The sequence below is a fragment of the Pteronotus mesoamericanus genome, unplaced genomic scaffold (genome assembly GCF_021234165.1).
Source record: "Pteronotus mesoamericanus isolate MK-2021 breed Mesoamerican mustached bat unplaced genomic scaffold, CSHL_Meso_final contig_90, whole genome shotgun sequence".
NCBI lineage: Eukaryota > Metazoa > Chordata > Mammalia > Chiroptera > Mormoopidae > Pteronotus > Pteronotus mesoamericanus.
The window spans coordinates 41,985,705-42,006,067 of NW_026555277.1; the positions used below are offsets into that span (position 1 = coordinate 41,985,705).

Genomic DNA, 20,363 nt, shown 5'->3' on the forward strand with positions numbered 1-20,363 from the left:
GTTAACAATTTAAAGCCAAAATGTTCATTTTTTTGTGTTTTTCGGTGTACAAGAATGAGAGCCTGAGTGCCATTGTGTGGTGTCCAGCTGGGTAGGGGGTGGGCTGGGGGAGAAACCTGGTACACAGATCCTGAGTATTTTTTTCCAGTGGGTAATTTGATTAAATGACTAGTGATCTCACGCTTGTCTGTTTACTTGTTTTTAGTGCACGAGCATAGCTGTGTCTCGGAAATGGTTGGCTTTGGGGAGTTCAGGAGGAGGTCTCAACCTCATTCAAAAAGATGGCTGGAAGCACAGGCTTTTTCTTTCACACAGGGTAAGATTAAGGGTAGCCTTGTCATACACCCTTTGGAATATCTCAAACGCCAATTTCTCTATTATAAGTAATCATTTGGAATAAAAGAAAAGTGTGAAACTTGAGATTTAAAAGGAAAAAAATACCATTTTTTAAGAAGCTGCTTAAAATTTTTCTTTTTGTGCTCTAGGAAGGTGCAATTTCTCAGGTTGCCTGTTGTTCACATGATGATGATTATGTTGCTGTAGCTACCAGGTAAGAAATTGTTTTAAAACTATCTGATCTCGTCCAAATGCATTTTAAATTAACAAATGTAGCTGTGTGTTTGTTAGGGTGACCCAGCAAACCGGGACGGACAGTTGGTCACCCTAGTGTTTGAGGAAAATGCTAATGTGTGGCAATACCATTTTATTGGCCTTAAAAGAGAAAGGAAACAGATAATTTAGAACATTTAAATTCTGTTAAGCTGGATAGGGGGACTAATTTAAGGAAATTAATACCTTGACGTTGTATTTCCTATTTTTAAAGAACAAGTTTACATATATATTTAATACAGTTGATACTGTGATGCAATTAAAGTATACCCTTTTTACTATTGCCAAAAATTTGCTTCTATAACTCAATTCTTGCAGCCAAGGTCTTGTAGTTGTTTGGGAATTAAATCAAGAGCGTCGTGGGAAACCAGAACGAATTTATGTGTCTTCAGAACACAAGGGCCGAAAAGTCACAGCTCTCTGTTGGGATACAGCAATTCTTAGAGTTTTTGTAGGTGATCATATGGGGAAAGTTTCAGCCATCAAACTCAACACTTCTAAACAAGCAAAGGTGAGAACTAGTCCAGTTCTTTTTGTACGTGGGTGAGATAAAAGGTGTTGTCTCACAGAATTTCAAATGAAGGACACAGTTTTATCTACTGAATTTCTTGGGGGACTGATCTAGAGCCCAGAATATTAATTTTGAAGTGACTCGTTTGCTGCTGTTGCAGAATGGCTTCTGTGAGCTAACTTCAGTAATATATCCTTTGTCTATTATAGCACTCCATAATTCACCTCTATGGCGAACTTAAATAAAGCATTCTTTAATACTAGTCTATTAAGAAAGATTTGTATTTATTAGTTGTGTAAATAAAAAGCCCAACCAAAGTGGCACCACTTGCCCAGGCTCCTTTGTAAGGGTAGAAGAAATTCATGGGCCTAGGTATATTTTGTCTGGGGATGGTGTAACTTCTGTGAATGGAATCTTAAAGGAACCTCCTGGATTGTACTCAGCTGTGCAGGATCCTGGGCTTCCCATCACAGTTATTGTTGGCATAGAAAGGTTGAGTCTCAGGTTACCCTACCAGAATGCTCCAGCCTTGTTATTGGGACAGCTTTGCACTGCCTCTCTCTTCCAAAGGTTATTATTATATTGGAAGTGGGGAACTTGCCTTTCATTGGCTTATTTCCATGTAGGATCCTGACAGAAAAGAGGATATCTAACTGCCATTGGTAAATTATTTTAATCAGCAAATCTCATTTGGTCATGATGACCCATCGAAGTTATCACTTGATTCCTTACAGTTTTCATCCAGAATACAGTTAGAACCTGACACATAGTATAGCCCTAATTTGTCTTTCTTCCAAAAGGAAACGTACTTTGTACGAGTGAAAAATTCCCTTACATATTTGAAAACTTGGTTCATCGTTTCTATTTCAATCTCTAGAATTAGAGCATCACAGAGCCTTAAGAATTCACTCCTGCAGTTGTGTACCAAATTATTTCATGTAACTTTGATATCCCAACAAGCAAATTAAATTTTGACCTATCTTAAGTTTTTATCTTGCTATCCAAGGTATTTTCATTTAAAAGATGAAGAGAAGGAAGTTATGTGTATATGTGATGATAAATAAACTTGTTTCCTTGCCATGTCCCTTTTAGGCACCTGCTACCTTTGTGATGTTTCCTGTTCAGACAATAACAACAGTTGACTCTTGTGTTGTCCAGTTAGATTATATGGATGGAAGACTACTTATATCTTCACTCACTCGATCCTTCTTGTGTGACACTGAGAGGTATATCGACCAACCATGGGTCATAGGGTATACTGAATTTTAGAACTGGAAGTGACTTAGAATTCATGTAGCCCAAACACCTCTATTTAATTATGGAGATATTAATAAGGAACCAGCTGTGTGCAAGCTGATATTAGAGGGTAGACAAGAGATAGGGGAGACTGAGATAATCCAGTGGGTGACTTGTACAAAATTCTAACTCTATGTGAAACTTGGTCTAAGTACCATGAAGGAAGGCCAAAGGCCTTAGTTTTAATGTGGGGAATCAGGAAGTCTTCCTTAATTGAATTTGTTGCTGTTTAAATTTCTTGTATATTTATTTATTTTTAAAGATTTTATTTATTTATTTTTTTAGAGAGAAGGGAAAGGAGGGAGAAAGAGAGGGAAAGAAACGTGTGAGAGATACATCAATCGGTTACCTCTTGCACGCCACCACCTGGGGACCTGGCCTGCGACCCAGGCATGTTCCCTAACCAGGGATCAAACCCGTGACCTTCAGTCTGCAGACTGGCACTCAATCCACAGAGCCACACCAGCCAGAGCTAAATTTTTTGTGTATTTAATGAAATTTTGCTAAAGGGTAAAATTAGATGAAGAATAATAAATTATAAAGTTGATACATACTCCACCAAAATCTCTAGGGTAGAGCCAAAGGTCCAATGAATGGCAAAGGAGTATGTTAGAGGTAGCTGTGAAATACCAGAACAGAACAGGAAACATCTTAAAAGAATACTGTATATCACTGTGCTGAAGTTTCTCATCTATCCTCACTGCAGGGATATTTTCACTGGCTTTGCCCCACCCCATATTCCTCAGGACCTTCCCTCTTTTAAAAATATTTTTGGGAGAATTTTGAACATAAACAAAAGAAGAGAGAAATGTCTAATGAATCCCCATGCACTCAGTCAGCTTTAGTAATTTTGATGAGGATTTTTGGTAGGTGAAGTTTGGAGGAAGAGGTACCCGGATGATACGGTAGCAGGAGGGAGCAATCTTGTGGGGGAGCAGTGAGAAAGACATCAGCATATTCTAGAACCTGCCAATCTGGCTTGAATAGGGGAGTTGTGAGAGATGAATTTGTTAAAAGTAGCACCACAGTGAGCGAGACCGCCTTAAATGTCACACTAAGTTGGTGGGTTCTCAGATCATTTTAGAAAATCAGCTACAGAAAATCAGGGTTTGGAAATTGATTCCCTTAGAACTCTCCAGGCTTGGGAAGTCTTTATTTCCATGGGTTCCTGTATCTCAGGAGGTTGCTATTCAAGAAAGCAGGAGACTATTCCAAAAGGTTTGAAGAAATGTGTGCTGGCTCTCAAGGTGAGCAGCGATGTATTTTGTTGTCTTTTTTTTCCTTTGGATGAGAAAGGCACATGGAAGGAGGCCAGTTATAGCAGATGGCAGGTATCTGGTATCAGAGAACCTAGCTGGACAGCAGAGAGGCAGGGCTTTGAGATACAAATGGTCATTTTGCATGCAGTTCGTAGGAAGGATGATGCACGTTCTTCTGAGTTATTTCAGATTATTCAGTGATGAAGTTAGCCTTCCAAAACTGGAGGTCATCTAGTGTTACCCTTTCATGTTTGTAGATCAGAAAGCTTAGGCCTAGCTGGGAGGAGGCTGGAACCTTTCTGTATTGATTCTGTGCCCTACCTGTCACGTCGTTTACCTCTAATATATCCTTTGACATCATACCTTTGGCCATTAAATCCACCCTTGAGATTTTGGTGTAATATTTGTTGGTTTCCCAAAGTTCTTAACTATTTTTCTTCTGTAGGTTTTTAAGTTTACCAGATGGCTCAATTCAGAAATTTGGCTGAAATTCTAACAAGTGGTCAGAACACTGAACTGAAAACATCCTGTTAGGATTGTTTTAAGGATTTGATGAAATGATATATATGAAATGCTATATGATATATATGAGAATCTTTCTAAATTAAGAGCCAAATAAGTGGAGCTTTCCTTTCCTTTTTCCCTCTGCAGAAGAGTTGCTAATCATTACTTTCCCATTTCACAGGAGTGTGGCTAGAGTTGGTTATAAAAATAACATAGACCTCTTTGTTGAAATAACATATTTTAGAAATGTCCACTTTCTGTAAGCTGGAGTTCAGTTTTGGGGGACATGGATAGTACCATAATTTTAAAAATTTAATTATTTTTAAAATTTTTTATTTGCGTCAATCTGTATTCCCTCCGAACAGACTTTTTTGGCTTGTTTTTTTTAAACCCAGACTCCTAATAACTAACAGAAGTGATAGATACAAATTTGCTTCTTTTTCCAGAAACTATCTACTTTCTGTCAGTATTGTTAATGCATAAGGCGGATCCCGGGGGGAATAGAACAAACAGAAGCAAAGGGCTATAGTATAGTGGAGAGAACACTGGCTAATGGAGCCTGACAGTATGACTTCAAGTTCTGGTTCTGCCACTTTTTTAAACCTTGCCAAATACCAGCTTTCCCTCCCAGAATGTAAAGGTAGTTTCAGGATTAACTAAGATAATGTATATGAAGTACTTAGCCTTGTGCCTGTCACATATTGTTTGAAATTGTATAAAACAAGGTTAATGAGTAAACAAATGAGTTGACCATATTTATTCACTCTGCAAACATCTGTTCTATACCTTTGTATCCTTATTACTGTATTAAGTATCACAGAGGATATAAAATAAGCAAGAAATATATTTTATTTCCCAAATAAGGAACAGAGTAATAAAATCATAACTTTCTATATGGCACATTTCAAAGCACTTTCACATTCATGTTCTGAGAGTAAAGCTGATGTTATATTCATGAAGGAAGCAACTACAGGGTTATTTATTGAATTATCTAAGGTCACATAGTAAATTTGCAATAGAGATTATATTAGATCATTTTCCATTAAAAGGGTTTGAATGTATTCATCCAATGACAAATTAAAGCGAACCACACTGCAGCTTAAAAAAAAAAAGGGTTTGCATGTATAGAGCACTACATTGTATACAGTACTTTCTGTGGGCCAGATGCTGTGCTGTGTGGTGAGAATTCAAGTAAAGAGGAATAAGAAATGGCCTTTGTCTTGGAGAAAGTCATAATCTGTTTGAATAGACACAGTTGCCACATATAATGTGGAAGGTGCTATGAAAACAGCATGGATGCCCTTGCTGGCGTGGCTCAGTGGAGTGAGCACTGGCCTGCAAACCGAAAGGTTGCCGGTTCAGTTCTTAGGGCACATGCCTGGGTTGTGGGCCAGGTCCCCAGTTGGGGGCATGCGAGATGCAACTAATCTATACCTCCCATGCATCCATGTCTCTCCCTTTCTTGGTCCCTCTCTAAAAATAAATAAATGAAATATTTATTTTTTAAAAAAAGAAAACATAGCATGGGAAGCATGTAATTCAGGTTATGGGAGTCAGGGAAATCTCAGAGGACAAATGATGGAGCTCAGCCATGAAGAGTAAGTAAGAAAGGGAGTTTTTAGGAAGAGACATCCTCCTCATTATCACCTTGCATGCCCCCAGGCAGTATGCTAAACTCTTTTCTTTATCTAGCTCGTCTAATAAGGGAAAGTTCCAAGGTACAATTTCAGAAGGACTTAGCATTTTGAGAAAAGAATGAGGAGTTTATTGGGTGATTGTGGCAGGGGAGTGGCTTGGAGACAGAGCTGGAGAGGTAGATTAAGCTGTCCCTTGGAGTGGCCAAAGAAGGTGATTTTGGAAGCAATTAGTAGGATTAACACATGTGTGAAGTGGTTTGGAGCAGTCATTTTTTAGATTCGAAAGGGACCTTTACATTAATTCTGAGCCCCTCATTCTATGGATAATGAACTAATGTGCAGTGGTTTGCTTCCTAGCACATAAATAGTTACAAGCAAATCAGAGCTAGTACCCTGTTTTGATCTTTCCATTCTTTTGTTCTGTCCAGTACTATACTGCTAATATGAATAGAGAGAGGACTTTGTGGGTGGGGTTACTGTGGCCATGCTGATTTGTAGTGCCCTTGTTTTTGACTTTTTTTGTAGGTAAACATGCTTTCTCTTGCTTTTTGGGTATTAGAGAAAAATTTTGGAAAATTGGAAACAAGGAGAGAGATGGAGAATATGGAGCTTGTTTCTTCCCTGGAAGAGGTTCTGCAGGCCAGCAACCCCTAATATACTGTGCTCGCCCCGGCTCCAGGATGTGGGAAGTGAACTTTGATGGGGAGGTTATAAGTACACATCAGTTTAAGAAACTCCTCTCATCGCCGCCTCTCCCTGTGATTACTCTAAGGTAAGATAATGATTTGTATGGCTGCTAGGGAGTCTTTGAGGAACTTAATGGAGGGGTTGGGTTGAAGATTTTATAATCTGTATGCATGAAAGATTTTATTAAGCCTTTTAAGATTCAGAGAAGCCAAAAGGTATTCCATCAATTATCCTTCATATGATTTGAAGCAAATCGAATAAGGGCAGATGCAATTAGGCTTTTGGGTTTGTGTGGAAGCAAAAATTTTCCTATATAGGGAAAAGCATACTTTTATGTTATGATGAAATCACTAACATGCATTTTCTTACTAGATCAGAACCTCAGTATGATCATACGGTTGGATCCTCCCAGTCTTTGTCTTTCCCCAAACTTTTGCATCTTAGGTAAGTTTCTCTTCTTTGATCCTTAAAAATAAACTCTCTCTCTCTCTCTTTCTCTCTCTCTCTCTCTCTCTCTCTCCTCCCTCCCTCCCTCTCTCTCTCTTCATTTCTTGTTCAGGGGCAGTTATTTTTTTAAGACTGTTTTTGTATTAAATTATTTTTAGCCCTGGCTGGTGTGGCTTGGTGGATTGAGTGCCAGCCTGCAGACTGAAGGGTCGCTGTTTGATTCCCAGTCAGGGCGCATGCCTGGGTGGCAGGCCGGGTCCCCAGTTGGGAGTGAGTGAGAGGCAACCAATCGCTGTGTGTCTCATGCATTGATGTTTCTTTCCCTTTCTCTCTCCCTCTCTTCCCCTCTCTTTAAAAAATAAATAAATGAAATCTTATAAAAAATTATTTTTAGAAGATTAGGAAATGACTATGTCATGTGAAGTGTATGTAAGAGGAATGAAAAGCTCATAGAAATTTGCTCTTGTTTCCCGTTTTGAACTGACCTAGACTAATGGGACAATTTATAATTGCTGGGGAAGCTGTGACAGTTAGAGTTGAGAGGTACAGGTACGTGCTCATTCATAACCTCCCCCATCTGGTAGAAGGTTACGGTGAAAGTAAGTCTCAGTCTGAAGTTTGCTGTGCATATGTATGTTTCTTAGCAGGCAGGGACAAAAGTAGTTGTCGAATTTGCTCTTGTGAGCATGGTGAAATTTCAGCTCTCTGTCCTTTAGGTACTCTGACAAGTACCTTGCAGGAAAGATCTGCCTGAGGTGGATTCAGCCGGCCATAGTTTAGTATCAGGGTTTCAGTTAGTCCTTCCAGTTGGATTCGATGCACAAGTCCCACTGTTAAGTGGCAACACAGAGAGCCAGTAAAGGCCGTCAGCTGCTGGTCTTGTCAGTTCTTATACCTTGTTCTGTAAGCGTCAAGGTGCCAGTATGATTTCCAATCAATCTATGTGTCTGGAGCTCTGCTTATTTCAGCAGTGGAAAATAATTTCTGATATCCCTGAGGCTAATGCATAAGTTCTCTAATGCAGATTCAGAGAATGATTGGGGTTTTTCAAAGGCTAACTAACTGCTCTTAGAATGTCATTTTTTTTAAACACTTGAAATGTTAAGTAACTGCCCCTAACTAATGTGTGTGTATATATATGTCTCACTGTCTAAACTGAAATATTTAAAAGTAAATTGTGACGAGTATAACACTTTAATAAATCTGTAATGCATCTTGAAAGTTATTGGAGAAAGATAGCTGTTTTTTCCCCATAATTAGATAAAACATACTAAACACTTTCTTTATGGCACTTCCTACAGTTTAAAATGACATATTCATGCAGTATTTATGCCTATTTTACTCCTAGACTGTAAACTCCGCAAGGGTGTCATGTTTATTTTATTCACTATTTTATTCTCAGTGCTTGGTATAGTGCCTGGCATATATAGACATTTAATAAATATTTCTGTGGGGGGACTCCTTACCCAAATATGTGTTTTCTTCATCTCATGGTGAGGCCACAGTCTGCTTGCTTTTCCTGGTAGAGTTGTTATTCCTTTGAGTTAAAGCTATTTAAAGCTCCCATTATAATTTCTGCCATAGCAAACAAAGCCCTTCCTAATCTGGCTCTGCCTGCCCCTCAGCATAAGCAATAATCACGGCTACTTTGAAGCCTTTGCTGACTCCTCATGTGGCTTAGACTGGGCGCTTACCGCTTGCGCTGTCATCGCAGCGTGTTCATTCCTTCATCATCGGCCCTGTTTCACTGCACCACTGCTACCCTTCCCAGCACCAGGTTGTCAACTCCTTAACTATGGGTGCACTGCTAGGCACAAATAAGGCTGTCAAATAATAGTTAAAATAAAGAATTCAACAGCCCTGGCTGGTGTGGCTCAGTGGATTGAGTGCTGGCCTGGGAACCAAAAGGTCACCAGTTTGATTCCCAGTCAGAGCACATGCCTGGGTTACGGGGCAGGTCCCCAGCTGGGGGCGTGTGAGAGGCAGCAAACACATTGATGTTTCTCTCCCTCTCTTTCTCCCTCCATTCCCCTCTCTGAAAATAAATAAAATCTTAAAAAAAAAAAAAAGAATTCAACAAAGTCTTTTGAGAAACCATGAGTAGGAGGGCTTTTGTTTCTGTTTATTTTTTCCTACCCATACATTTTTGTCTCCTGGTAACCTTTACTGTTATACCCACAGATCCCACAAAAAAGCAAACCTAATATACTTTGTTTCTCTGGGCACACTGACATGGCTTTCACTTAAACAATCCTGTTGGGCTTGTGTCCCAGTCTGTTGTTATCAGTGAAGGGGAAAGGGGATGAGGGATATATAAATTACAGCGTATCAGCTCTTATCTATTCCCGCCCCCCTCCCCCCATCTAATCTAGGTTGCTATTTCTAAGGAATCTTTCCAAGCTGAATATCAAGTTCAGTATCAAAATCATGATCCTGTATCTCTTTACTCAGGGATCCTCTGGCCTCTCATTTTTTTCTCCCTTGGCTTCTGTAGAAAGCCTTCCAATTTTACTTACTTTGGACTAGGATTCTGACCATATCTTCCATCTCTGTGACAAAGATTACTTTGTCCCATGGTCTGGTCTTATGTTGGTAAAATGTTTAATATTTGTGTTAAATATTACTCTTAGTTTCATTGCCACATGGTACCATTTTTAGTATTCTAGGGTGCATTTAAAAAAAGTCTGTTCTCAAGATTATATTTTGTTGAAAAGATGTGATTTATTTCTGCAGAAAGTTTAACAGCAATAAAAAAAATGAGAGTATGACATTGCAGTATATGATTAAGTGCCATGTGAGCGGGGTTGACAAGAGATAGGTTGGGTGTGGGAGGAAAAGCGATTGCTGTGAGCCATCAAGAGGGGTTTCAGAGGGGAGTACAACTTCTGCTGATCCTTGAGAGGCCGTTGGAATAGAACATTTTAAATTGGAGACTGCCCTGCTGAGGAGCAAGAAGCAGAGATAACCAGCGGTATATAAAAAATCGTAGCAGCCTTGAGAGAGTAAGAGAGATGCATGAGCAAAGGAGTGTAAAAGAGATGAGCAGCGATGAAGAGTACCACGGCTCGAGCTAGGAAGGAAGGTGGACGGGGAACGTGCAGTGTCCCAGAATTCAAGGAGGTGAGATTTGGGAAGGAAGGAGGAGCCAGCGGGGTGGCCCCTGCTTGGGGGTCAGGAAGGGGAATGAGAAGGGGGTATTGGGTTTGTCAGTGAGGAAATCTGTGACATGCAGTTATGTGGAATAATGAGGATTCCAGATAATAGTGGATGGGTTAGTAAGGATAAATGAAGGGAAAAAAGTAGGTTCTACGAAGCAGAGGAAAAAAAGTCTAGGTTTTGAAGCCAGATGGTTCTTGGTATAAATTGGGACTCTTGTTGAATGGCCTTGGGCATATATTTTCCTGTTTCTGCATGTTTTTTTGCTGTGGTGGTGGTGGTTTTGGTTTGTTACTTTTTTTTTAAAGCTTTTATTTATTTATTGTTAGATGGGAAGGGGGGGAGAAAGAGAGGGAGAGAAACATCGACAGGTTGCCCCTTTCATGCCCTCAGCCTGGCAGTTAGCCCACAACCCAGGCCTGTGCTTTGACTAAGAACCGAACCGCCAACTTTTTGGTTTGCAGGCCAGTGCACAACCAGCCAGGGCTGGGTTTTTGTTTGTTTTTTTTTTGAAATAGAGGTACCGCATCTGTCTTGATGAGTTGCTACAGGGTTAGATAATATAAATAAGAGTCTTTAATGAAGCTCCTTTCCTTGTTCGCACACGACTAAGGATGTCAAAATATTACTATCCCTAAGAGGGGCAATGATTGGTGATGAGACGTTACGTTTAGTCTTTTTTTAAAGGTACCCCTGTCACACCACATGGGAAGTTTAGCAGCTTTAACAAACTCAGGAAAGATACCAGCCTTTTCTTTTTCTAGAAGATATTTAGCATGTATGTATTTCCTAATTTGGCATCATATAACTTTTTTTTGGTCTCTTTGTTTTTAATGGCATGTTATAGACAGAAAAGAGGTTTTAGGACTTGACTGATTTTTCTTTGTACAGGCTGATTTTACTTTGATAGCTAATGTGACAGTCTGAATTCAGGGAATTATAAAATTCTGTATCTGAACACACTCGAATTCTCTTCACTTCTTTCTTTGTTTCTTGCAGTGAGCATTGTGTGTTGACTTGGACAGAAAGAGGAATTTATATTTTCATTCCTCAGAATGTTCAAGTTCTTCTTTGGAGTGAAGTCAAAGGTAATTACATTTTTCTTATGTAACTTATAATCTCATGCTTGAGAAAGATTGAATTATAGGAGGATTCTCTTGTGGTAGAAATGTAGAAAAATGGAACGAGGTGACGTTTCTTTGAAACATCAACATCGTAGATGTTTCCTATTGTAAGGTAGCTCACAAGCAAACATTTGTGATTTGTATTTAGTTATTTGGTTTTTCATGCTTCTTAAACTTTAAAATAGAGTTTTTATTTATTCTTAAGTATTAGTAACCACTGCTAAGGACTGAATGGTAATTTTTTTTTCTCTCTACTTACCTGAATCTTTACTCCTATTAGAAGTCTTGCTTTATCTCCTGTTTTGTGTCTCAATAGTTTGGGGTTCAGAAAGTTCTTTTGGAAACAATAGCCATTATATAAGGCTGAGGTAGAGAAAATCGATCTCTGCATTCTCTTGCTTAAAACCAGAAATAGAGGAAATCCAGCTTTTTTAACATTGCTGCTCAGGATTGAATTTTGATCATTTTCTGCTTTGTAAAAACATAAAAAGAAAGAAACCATTATTTACTGACCTGATCAACATTGATTTCTCGTGGATTAAGTACTTTAACAGTGTCTCATGAAAACTAGTTTGTTTTTCTTTTTTGGACTTTTTAAAACATGTACATTGAGTAAGTTTAAGGCTATATAAAGTGTTGATTTGATACTTTTATATATTGCAATATGATTACCACCTACTGTGGTGAGGACATTTAAAGTTTAGTCTCTTGGCAACTTTGAAGTATATAATGCTGTATTGTTGACTGTAATCACAATGCTGTGCATTAGATCTCTAGAATTTATTCATCTTGTAATTGCATATATGTATTCTTTGATTAGCATATCCCTGATTCCCCCAAATCCCCAGTCCCTGGAAATCACAATTCTACTGTTTCTGAGACTTTCTTTTTATATTCCACATATAAGTGATATCAAACTAGTTTTTAAAGTCCTTTCGTGATATCCTACCTTTAACTACTTTCATGATGTTCCTTTTCACATAAACGATTTGTTGCTTTACGTACTATGTTAAAGTCCATTCATTGACATTAGATTATAATTCTCAGAAGTGTCCCAGTCTGGTCTCTAACGTAGATGTGGGATCTCTCTTAGAGTCCACATCTTTTTCACAGTAAGTAATATTTTAAACATAGGATTTTATATCTGAGGAATGTGTTTCTTTCTCTGTATCTTTTATTCTTTTTCTTTTCAAAGTAGTGCCTAAAATATGACTTCTTTGTCAAAATGCAAATATAAAAAGATGTCATTCACTCAAGCCAAACCTATATAAATAGTGAATTTATTAGAATAACCTCATCCCTTGCAAAAATGAAAAAGGAACATTTGGTTAACATCTGTGTGCTCACCCCTGTGGTTTTTGTAGATATTCAGGAGGTGGCTGTCTGCAAAAATGAGCTGTTCTGTTTGCACCTAAGTGGGAAAATATCACACCTTTCCCTCTTATCTGTGGAACGTTGCGTGGAACGCCTGCTAAGGAGAGGACTGTGGAACCTGGCTGCTCACACTTGCTGTCTTTTCCAAAATTCTGTCATTGCGGGCAGGGTGAGTCAGAACTTACCTGTTCATCTGGGTTGTTAAAATCACCCGAGCGTGTAGGATTATTCTTTAAAATTGCTTGGCTTTACTAGCTTTTTCTATATGACCTTCAGAAAAAGCAGCAGTGAATTCCCAAAGAAAGCATGACAAATAACTCCAGGGGTGGGTGGAGGATAAGTAAAAGGGTATATATTCTATTAAAAAAAAAATACCAAGTTTATCCACAAATTTATTTGACTTCAAGACCTTGTTTTAAGTGGGATGATAGTGCATATGATAATTCCCAATTAATTCCTTAATTCCCAAGGTAATTCTCATTAAGTCTTTCGCTAGCTTGTTAAGCTTTTTTTATTTTATTAGGGAAGAAAATCTTTGACTGTAGATAAGTTGGAGCATATGAAATCTCAGCTGGACCTCACAACCTGTAGTGATTTGATTTCTCAACTGGAAGAATTGATCTTAAAATTTGAGCCTTTGGATTCAGATTGCAGTAGTAGGAGAAGCTCCATTTCATCACATGTAGGTATTCTCACTTTTAAAAGGGTTTTTCTCTACAACAAGATTTTCTACAGTAGGTTGTACTCACCTCTAGGATCCCAAAACTTACCTTCCTTTTCCATGTAGTAGACTTTTGGGAGGGTAGGAGGGTCAAGGAGGGCTTGCTTTCAGCTGTGGGTCAGCCCTGTGAAGCCTCCATTAAGGTTTGTCTTGGAACCACATTTTGTTTTGTCGTTTTTAGTTAAATTCTGTTTGCAGATGTACCTCATAGAACCTCCAGTGCAAGTGAAGTTGTTCCTAATATGTGATTTCAGATTCTGAATGCTAATTTGTGTCTCAGTGCAGCTCAGGATTGCCTCACTCAGTCTCCATTCTCACTGGCAGGCTTTTATGGAGACAAGCTAGAGGAATATGGTAACATGATGCCACGAGCATCTGAGAGTGACCCAGCTGCCGGGCGCCTAGACCTTGTTCACCCGTTTGTCCTAATTAGCCATAAATGTTATTATGGACTTGCTGTTTTTACCACTGATTTTTCTCTTTAAAAGCTATATTGTGTTATAAAGGAAAGTTTTGCTTGATTTTTTTTTTTTTTTGGAATTCTTTTTATTTTTAGGAAAGTTTCAGCATCTTGGACTCTGGTATTTATCGTATCATTAGTAGTAGAAGAGGCAGTCAGTCAGATGAAGACTCTTGTTCCCTTCACAGCCAAACTCTCTCAGAAGATGAGAGACTTAAGGAATTCGCCTCACATCAGGAAGAGGACCAGGCTGATCAGTGTTGCAGCTCACACGGAAATGAAGGTAATGAGGATGTCTTTTAGGTTGCAGATGTGAAGCATTTAAACTTTCTGTCATTTTTATTTGACAGGATTATCTTGTGCATAGAGCTTTCTGTAAGGTGTTAATAATTGTTATTATGTTGATAGACTTTTCATCCACACCTATAGATCTGCTCACCAGTAGAAGAGTGGATTTATGTTTAGTTGTTATTTTTTTCCTCTCAGGGTTAGGGTAACATTGGTAAAGTACCTATTGTTAATCATGCATCAAAACACTGGAAAGGTTAAGAAAGGAGATCATTAACCAAAAGAGTAGGACAATTTTATTCTGACTAACCAAATTATTTTCCATCAGGAATGAAAAATTACTACAGTTTTGGGGCCATTGCCTACACTTTCTGATGTTTGAGCATTCCTGTGACCGAACTGTTGAGAAGATATTAATAGAGACTCTAAACTTCCTTTTTGACTTATGGGGATTCAGGGTTAGTAGGCAAATGAAGGTACCTGCCTGAGTGTTTTATATGTGGATCATCCCATGCATTTTGTAAATCTGTGTTCTGCTCATTTGTATTTGAGTCAGTTGTGATTTGGGTATTGAATCCTTCATTTCCTTTGGTTTATTTATTTCAGAATTTCTTTAAAGATTAAAAAACTCCCATGTGATTAGATTTTGTTTCTTTCCCCCAATTCCATTCATCAGACCATGTTTCTCCTGTTCCAGTGACGTTTGAGACAGATAAGAATGAAACTTTTCTCCCCTTCGGCATTCCATTATCATTTCGCTCTCCATCTCCTCTTGTGTCTCTTCAGGCTGTCAAGGAAAGGTAAACCAAATAGTCTTGTCATTTAATCCCATTCTGGTTTTACTTCATTTGTCACCTTAGGTACTTCTGTGCTGAGAGTGGAAAGACATGTCAAATGAGAAAAAAGAAAGTCTCTAGGTTATTTCTCATACCACCTGTTACTGGAGCTGTTGACTTCTTATTTCCATCTTGGGGAACTTGGCTTCCCTATTTGTTTGAGTAGGTGGATATTTGAGTTGTTCTAGATGTGGTTTTTTAACCCACAGTCAGCAAAAGTTTAAAAATCCAACTTTCTTCTCATTCCTCGTAGGAGCAGTTTCCATATGTCATTGGTCATTGATCCTTTCTCAGCTTAGGCTCAAAATTGGAGACTTCAGAAGTCTTTCTAGCTACTCCTGGGACCAGGATTGGCATTTGACTCTGAGACAGAAGATCTACAGCTGCTTAACTGCTTATCTGTCTTACTAGATACAAGTTTTGCTTATTAAGAAAAATATGTTGTGACGAGTTGGCTGCTGAGTTTCATGAAGAAATTCTCTGGCCAATTTGGGGGAAGGTGGTCACATGGCCTGCTTTGCCTAAGTTGGTAGAAACATTGCAGACACAACTAGAGTTAAAGACCTTTTCTTTAGCACTTAATCAAGGCAGTTTAGTGAATGCAGTGAATCCTTAAAATACTGTAAATTTTATGTGGACCTTACGTGAACTATGTAGTTGATAGGGAAGTTGCTGTAAGTAGAGTCTTTCTTTTTATTAAATTCAAGTTGCCTTTTTGGGACTAAAAGGAACATAGAGAAATAGGTACTGAAATTTTCATTTTTGTCAGTAATGAGACTTTTTTTCAAATTAGTTTTTTGGTATTTGACGTCCAGTGTTTCTAGCTTTGTGCGTAAAACTACTGAGAAGATTGGCACCCTTCATACAAGTCCTGATCTGAAAGCAAGACAAGAACCCAGGGGTGATGACCAGTTATGTGAAGATGATGTGAGTTCAGTCACCTGCCCAAAGGAGGAAGACACTGAGTAAGCTCTTGTGTATAAATCTGTGTAAATTCTAGAGGCCTCATCTATCAGTTTGAAGAAAGCCATAGGTGTTGGAGAAGGCACCTGTGTGATTCTGTTCATTGTTGATTGTTGGTGTAGCTCTTAAAGATTGTGAACATCACAAATTAAGTATTGGAAAATTACATCCACACATACCAAATCTGTTGCAACAGAGTTTTCATCTCTTACCTCTTCCGTCTGTCTACTGCACAACCTCCTTCCCTCCAAATATCTTCGAGCTCTTGGGATATAGAAGAGGGGTATAAATTAAGAGTAAGATGATCAAGGATCTAGGCCTTGTCCTGGTTCTGCTTCTGACTAATATGTGTCTTTGGGTAAATCATCAATATTTTCTGGCCTATAATGTGAGAGTATTGGTGTTGATGTCTTACTTTGTGCCTTCTTATGATATACTTGTGTTCTGGCATAGTGTGAAATGTCTTGTCCATCTGGTCTCTGCCTTACCTTATAGTTCAGGGGATCTGAGCATTATAGGCAAGCAAGCTCAGCACTCATTCAGGGTTGAGAGACCCATAGGCCCAGTGTACCTGGACAGTCAGATGAAATATGTGTGTTATCCTCAGAATAACTTAGTGAATCCATATATGTAGAGGAAAAACATACAAATATTGTTATGGCATTTGAGGTAACCCTTAGTCTGACCTTAGCTCACTTTTCCAGGATCATTTTTTTTAAAAGATGTTACTTATTTATTTTTAGAGAGAGGGGAAGGGAGGGAGAGAAACTTGGATGAGTGAGAGGTACATCAATCGGTTGCCTCCCTCACGCCCCCAACTAGGGACCTGGCCTGCAACCCATATATGTGCCCTGACTGGAAATCGAACTGGTGACCTTTCAGTTTGCAGGCGGGCACTCAATCTACTGAGACACACCAGCCAGGGTTCCAGCCTCATTATTAACCACATCCTTCTAACCTCTCTAAATTCCAGTCCTGTCAGGGAACTGGTGTGTACACCTCATTAGCTTTCTATGTGTTGTTTCTTCTACTTGTAGTATATCTCTCCCATTTTTTCTGAACACAAATACCACTTCCTTAGGAAGCTTCCATTGATTGCCTAGTCAGAACAATTACTCCCTTTTTTGGTGCTTTCATAGCACAATGTTTGTGCTGCTCTTTAGCATTCATTTTATTCTCTTTTATATTATAGTTAGTTGCTTGCATGCCTTTCTTTCTGACTTCAGCTTACTCATCTTGAGGCCATTGACCATTTTTGTATACTCATCTGTTTATGTCAGGTAACATTAAGTACAATACCTGCTGCTTAATAAGCACTTAGAAATATTTGTCTAAGAAAGCTCTAAGCCTCTAACTCTCTTCACACTTTTCTAGGGAAAAAGAAGAAGTTACTAGTCAACCCCCAGAAGAAGATAAATTCCAAGAGCTCAAAATAGCAACAGCAGAAGCAATGTGAGTATTTATGAATGAGGAAGTTTTATAGTGAATGGAAATGACTTTGAGACATCACTAGGGGTCCTGAGACAATGTGGGGCAGAGGTAATCTCATCTGGAATTGAAATTCAAAAATTAGCATACAGTTAATGTTTTTAGTATTGTCATGTTGCCAAAATAATTGTTAAAGAGTAGAAAAGTAACATTCTAGATAAGAATGTTGTATTTGTTAGGTTTATTTAGCATGAAATAATTTGTTTAAATAAGCTAAGTGAAACAAATTTTATACTTGTCTGTCTTGCATAGGACCAAGCTACAGGACCCACTGGTTTTATTTGAACCCAAGTCTCTGAGAATGGTTTTACGGGAGTGGCTTTCACAGTTAGAAAAAACATTTGCCATGGAAGACTTTTCAGGCATTTCAGACACTGGCAACTCATCCATGACATTGAATGAGGATGTGGTATTGTTTGATGAATCAAAAAATGGCATATTAGATGAAGATAATGAAAAAGAAAAAAAGGACTCTTTAGACAATGAAGAAACTGTTGCTCAGAAAGCATGTGAATCTGTAAATAGTCAGAGGGAGCCCTTGGATGACTTTTTTCGAGTATGTTCTCCATGCAGCATAGCGAATGGTCTCCGGGAGGACCTGGCTGAATTGACAACATTGTGTTTGGAATTGAATGCACTGAATTCTGAGATCAAAAGCACAGATGGACATGTGGACAACACTTTGCAGCAGTGCTCTCCTGAAATTCTGGCTTGTCAGTTTCTAAAGAAGTACTTTTTTCTCCTGGACTTGAAGAGGGCAAAGGAGAGTATCAAGCTTAGTTACACTAACAGTCCTTGTGTTTGGGATACTTTTATTGAAGGATTGAAAGGTAATAATCAGATTGCCTTACCAAAGATAGAAATTGGTATAGAGGACCTTGGCATTTTTGAGTTTAAAATATAAGAATTAAATAGAAAATCACCCCTGTTGTGGTCAACCTCTATTCTGTTTTCCACTCAGTTTTTTAATAGTTCTTCATATATTGGTGTAATTTACAGCTGTATTATAAGAAGTTAGTTTTCTTTCTCTCATTCAAAAAAGGACATAGCAATGTTGGAGGAGTTGGGGTTAAAGTAAGATTTTTATAACTGCAGATATATTAAAGAATGGAAATACTCATTGTATCTTACTAATATTGAAATAACATTTACTATTTATTGAGTATTTATCGTGTGCCACATGTTATGCCAAATGCTTTACAGGCCTTGTTTCATTTTATCCTTACAAATGGTCCATCTACTCAGAAGACTGTTCCATTTAACAGGTGAGGAAACAGGCACAGAGAGATTATAATAGTTAAGTAGGCTAAACTGCTACAATAGCTCATGAAATATTAACTCAGATATTATAGAAGTTTCTTTTTTTGCTAAGACAGAGGTTTCAGGTCAATGGGCAGCTCTCTTCCATGTGGGAATCCAGAGTTCTGAGTGCCCTCCTTTTTTTTTGAGGTCCATCCTCCTCTGGGTTTGTGATTGAGATTGGGTTGTTACATCCTGAGGAAAGCATATGGAAGGGGCATATATGTCTCATATAGGTCTGGCCTGGTAGTGGCTTACATCTCCTCTGTCCACAGTCTGTTGGTAAGAATTCTATCACGTGGCCCCATTTAACTGAATTTAAAGGAGCCTGAGAAATGTAACCTATCCAGGTGTCCAGAAGGAAGAGAATGGATAAGGGGGCAAAGCTTGCGTGTCTGCCTCAGAGATTTTGGTTGACGGCCAACTGTTTCTCCTTCACACTTGATTGAAAGTCACACTATTTGTCATTCTCATATGGAAACCAGCTCTCATACCCTAGAGGCCATGCATACCCTTTCTACTCCATAGGCCCAAGTTTTTAAAGAGGTAAATTTGTCTAATTCAATATTCTGCTGGAATAAAAGATGCCATGTGTCTAATAATTGATTTAGACTTTAAGCACACTTTTCATTCATTACCAAACATGAATAGTCACAAGTTGAGGTATATTTTATATTAATAGTTCTAGAGAAAAACCAGTGCTCCTACTCCATCTTTTGGAACAAAATATATATATATATATATTCTTTTCTCAAGGGTAATAGACACATATATTGGTAATTTGTTACTTCGTCTTGTTTAAAACTTTAAGTATGCTCTGCCTCCCAATTTGATTTTAAGGTTTTTAAAAGTAGAGGTTATATCTTGTTCTTTTTTTTCCTTCCTTGCAATGCTTAACAAGCATTGGGCCTTGCACACAGTAGGTACATGAGTAATGGTTGTTAAAATGACTATGTGCATGACTTGAACATTATTTACAGCTATGAAATGAAGGGAAAAGCGTATGTTTCATCTTTCAGAAATGGCAAGTTCTAATCCCACATATATGGAGATGGAGGAAGGAGATCTGCCAACAAGATTAAAGTTAGTGGATGACTCAGTCCCTTTTGACAGTCCTTTGTTGATTGCTTATGCTACACGGTAAGTTATGCTACATGGTATATGCTACACATATATGTTTATATGAACTGAATAAAGCACATTTGTTTTGGGTTCTTCTTTGGTCTTAGTTTCTGAAGTTTTATGCAGGTGCATGTTGGTCAGCTGCCTGTTAGTATGTTTATTTTTATTTCTAATAAGTACTGAGATAGTGTAACCAAGTTAAATCATCTCACTAAAACTAAAGTTGGAGACTAATATGTTTTTTTAAAATGCAGATTGTATGAGAAGTTCGGGGAATCTGCCCTTCGATCCTTAATCAAGTTTTACCCATCTATTTCACCTTCGGATGTTATGCAGCTCTGTTATCATCATCCTGCTCAGTTTTTGGCCTATCTAGACAGTCTGGTGAAATCAAGGCCTGAAGATCAACGGTGAGAAGGCGAAGAACATTTGCAGATTCTCCTTTCTCTTGAAAGGGGGCTGTTTCTCTTGTATAAGCAGTTGGAGCATTTTTACTATCAACTGCCATAGAACTGAGGCATCTAATCTGCTACGGAAGAGGAGGATTTTGGTTGTTGTGTACATTCTTTGAGGGTTCACAAT

General features: G+C 38.4%; 1 protein-coding gene across 2 annotated transcripts in view; it reads left to right on the forward strand.

Moving 5' to 3' along the window:
* HPS5 (HPS5 biogenesis of lysosomal organelles complex 2 subunit 2) overlaps positions 1-20,363 on the forward strand; it is a 35,849-nt gene that overhangs the window by 6,816 nt on the left and 8,670 nt on the right. Inside the window, exons 3-18 of one of the 2 annotated variants that reach the window (XM_054586016.1) lie at positions 206-316; positions 486-550; positions 928-1,120; positions 2,213-2,346; positions 6,376-6,588; positions 6,876-6,947; positions 11,106-11,194; positions 12,595-12,773; positions 13,128-13,286; positions 13,882-14,068; positions 14,750-14,873; positions 15,725-15,874; positions 17,247-17,324; positions 17,613-18,190; positions 19,679-19,799; positions 20,036-20,191. In XM_054586016.1, coding sequence (XP_054441991.1) covers positions 206-316; positions 486-550; positions 928-1,120; positions 2,213-2,346; positions 6,376-6,588; positions 6,876-6,947; positions 11,106-11,194; positions 12,595-12,773; positions 13,128-13,286; positions 13,882-14,068; positions 14,750-14,873; positions 15,725-15,874; positions 17,247-17,324; positions 17,613-18,190; positions 19,679-19,799; positions 20,036-20,191 — 2,609 coding nt within the window. The remainder of the gene's footprint in view (positions 1-205; positions 317-485; positions 551-927; positions 1,121-2,212; positions 2,347-6,375; positions 6,589-6,875; positions 6,948-11,105; positions 11,195-12,594; positions 12,774-13,127; positions 13,287-13,881; positions 14,069-14,749; positions 14,874-15,724; positions 15,875-17,246; positions 17,325-17,612; positions 18,191-19,678; positions 19,800-20,035; positions 20,192-20,363) is intronic. The other variant, XM_054586017.1, reaches the window with a different exon arrangement.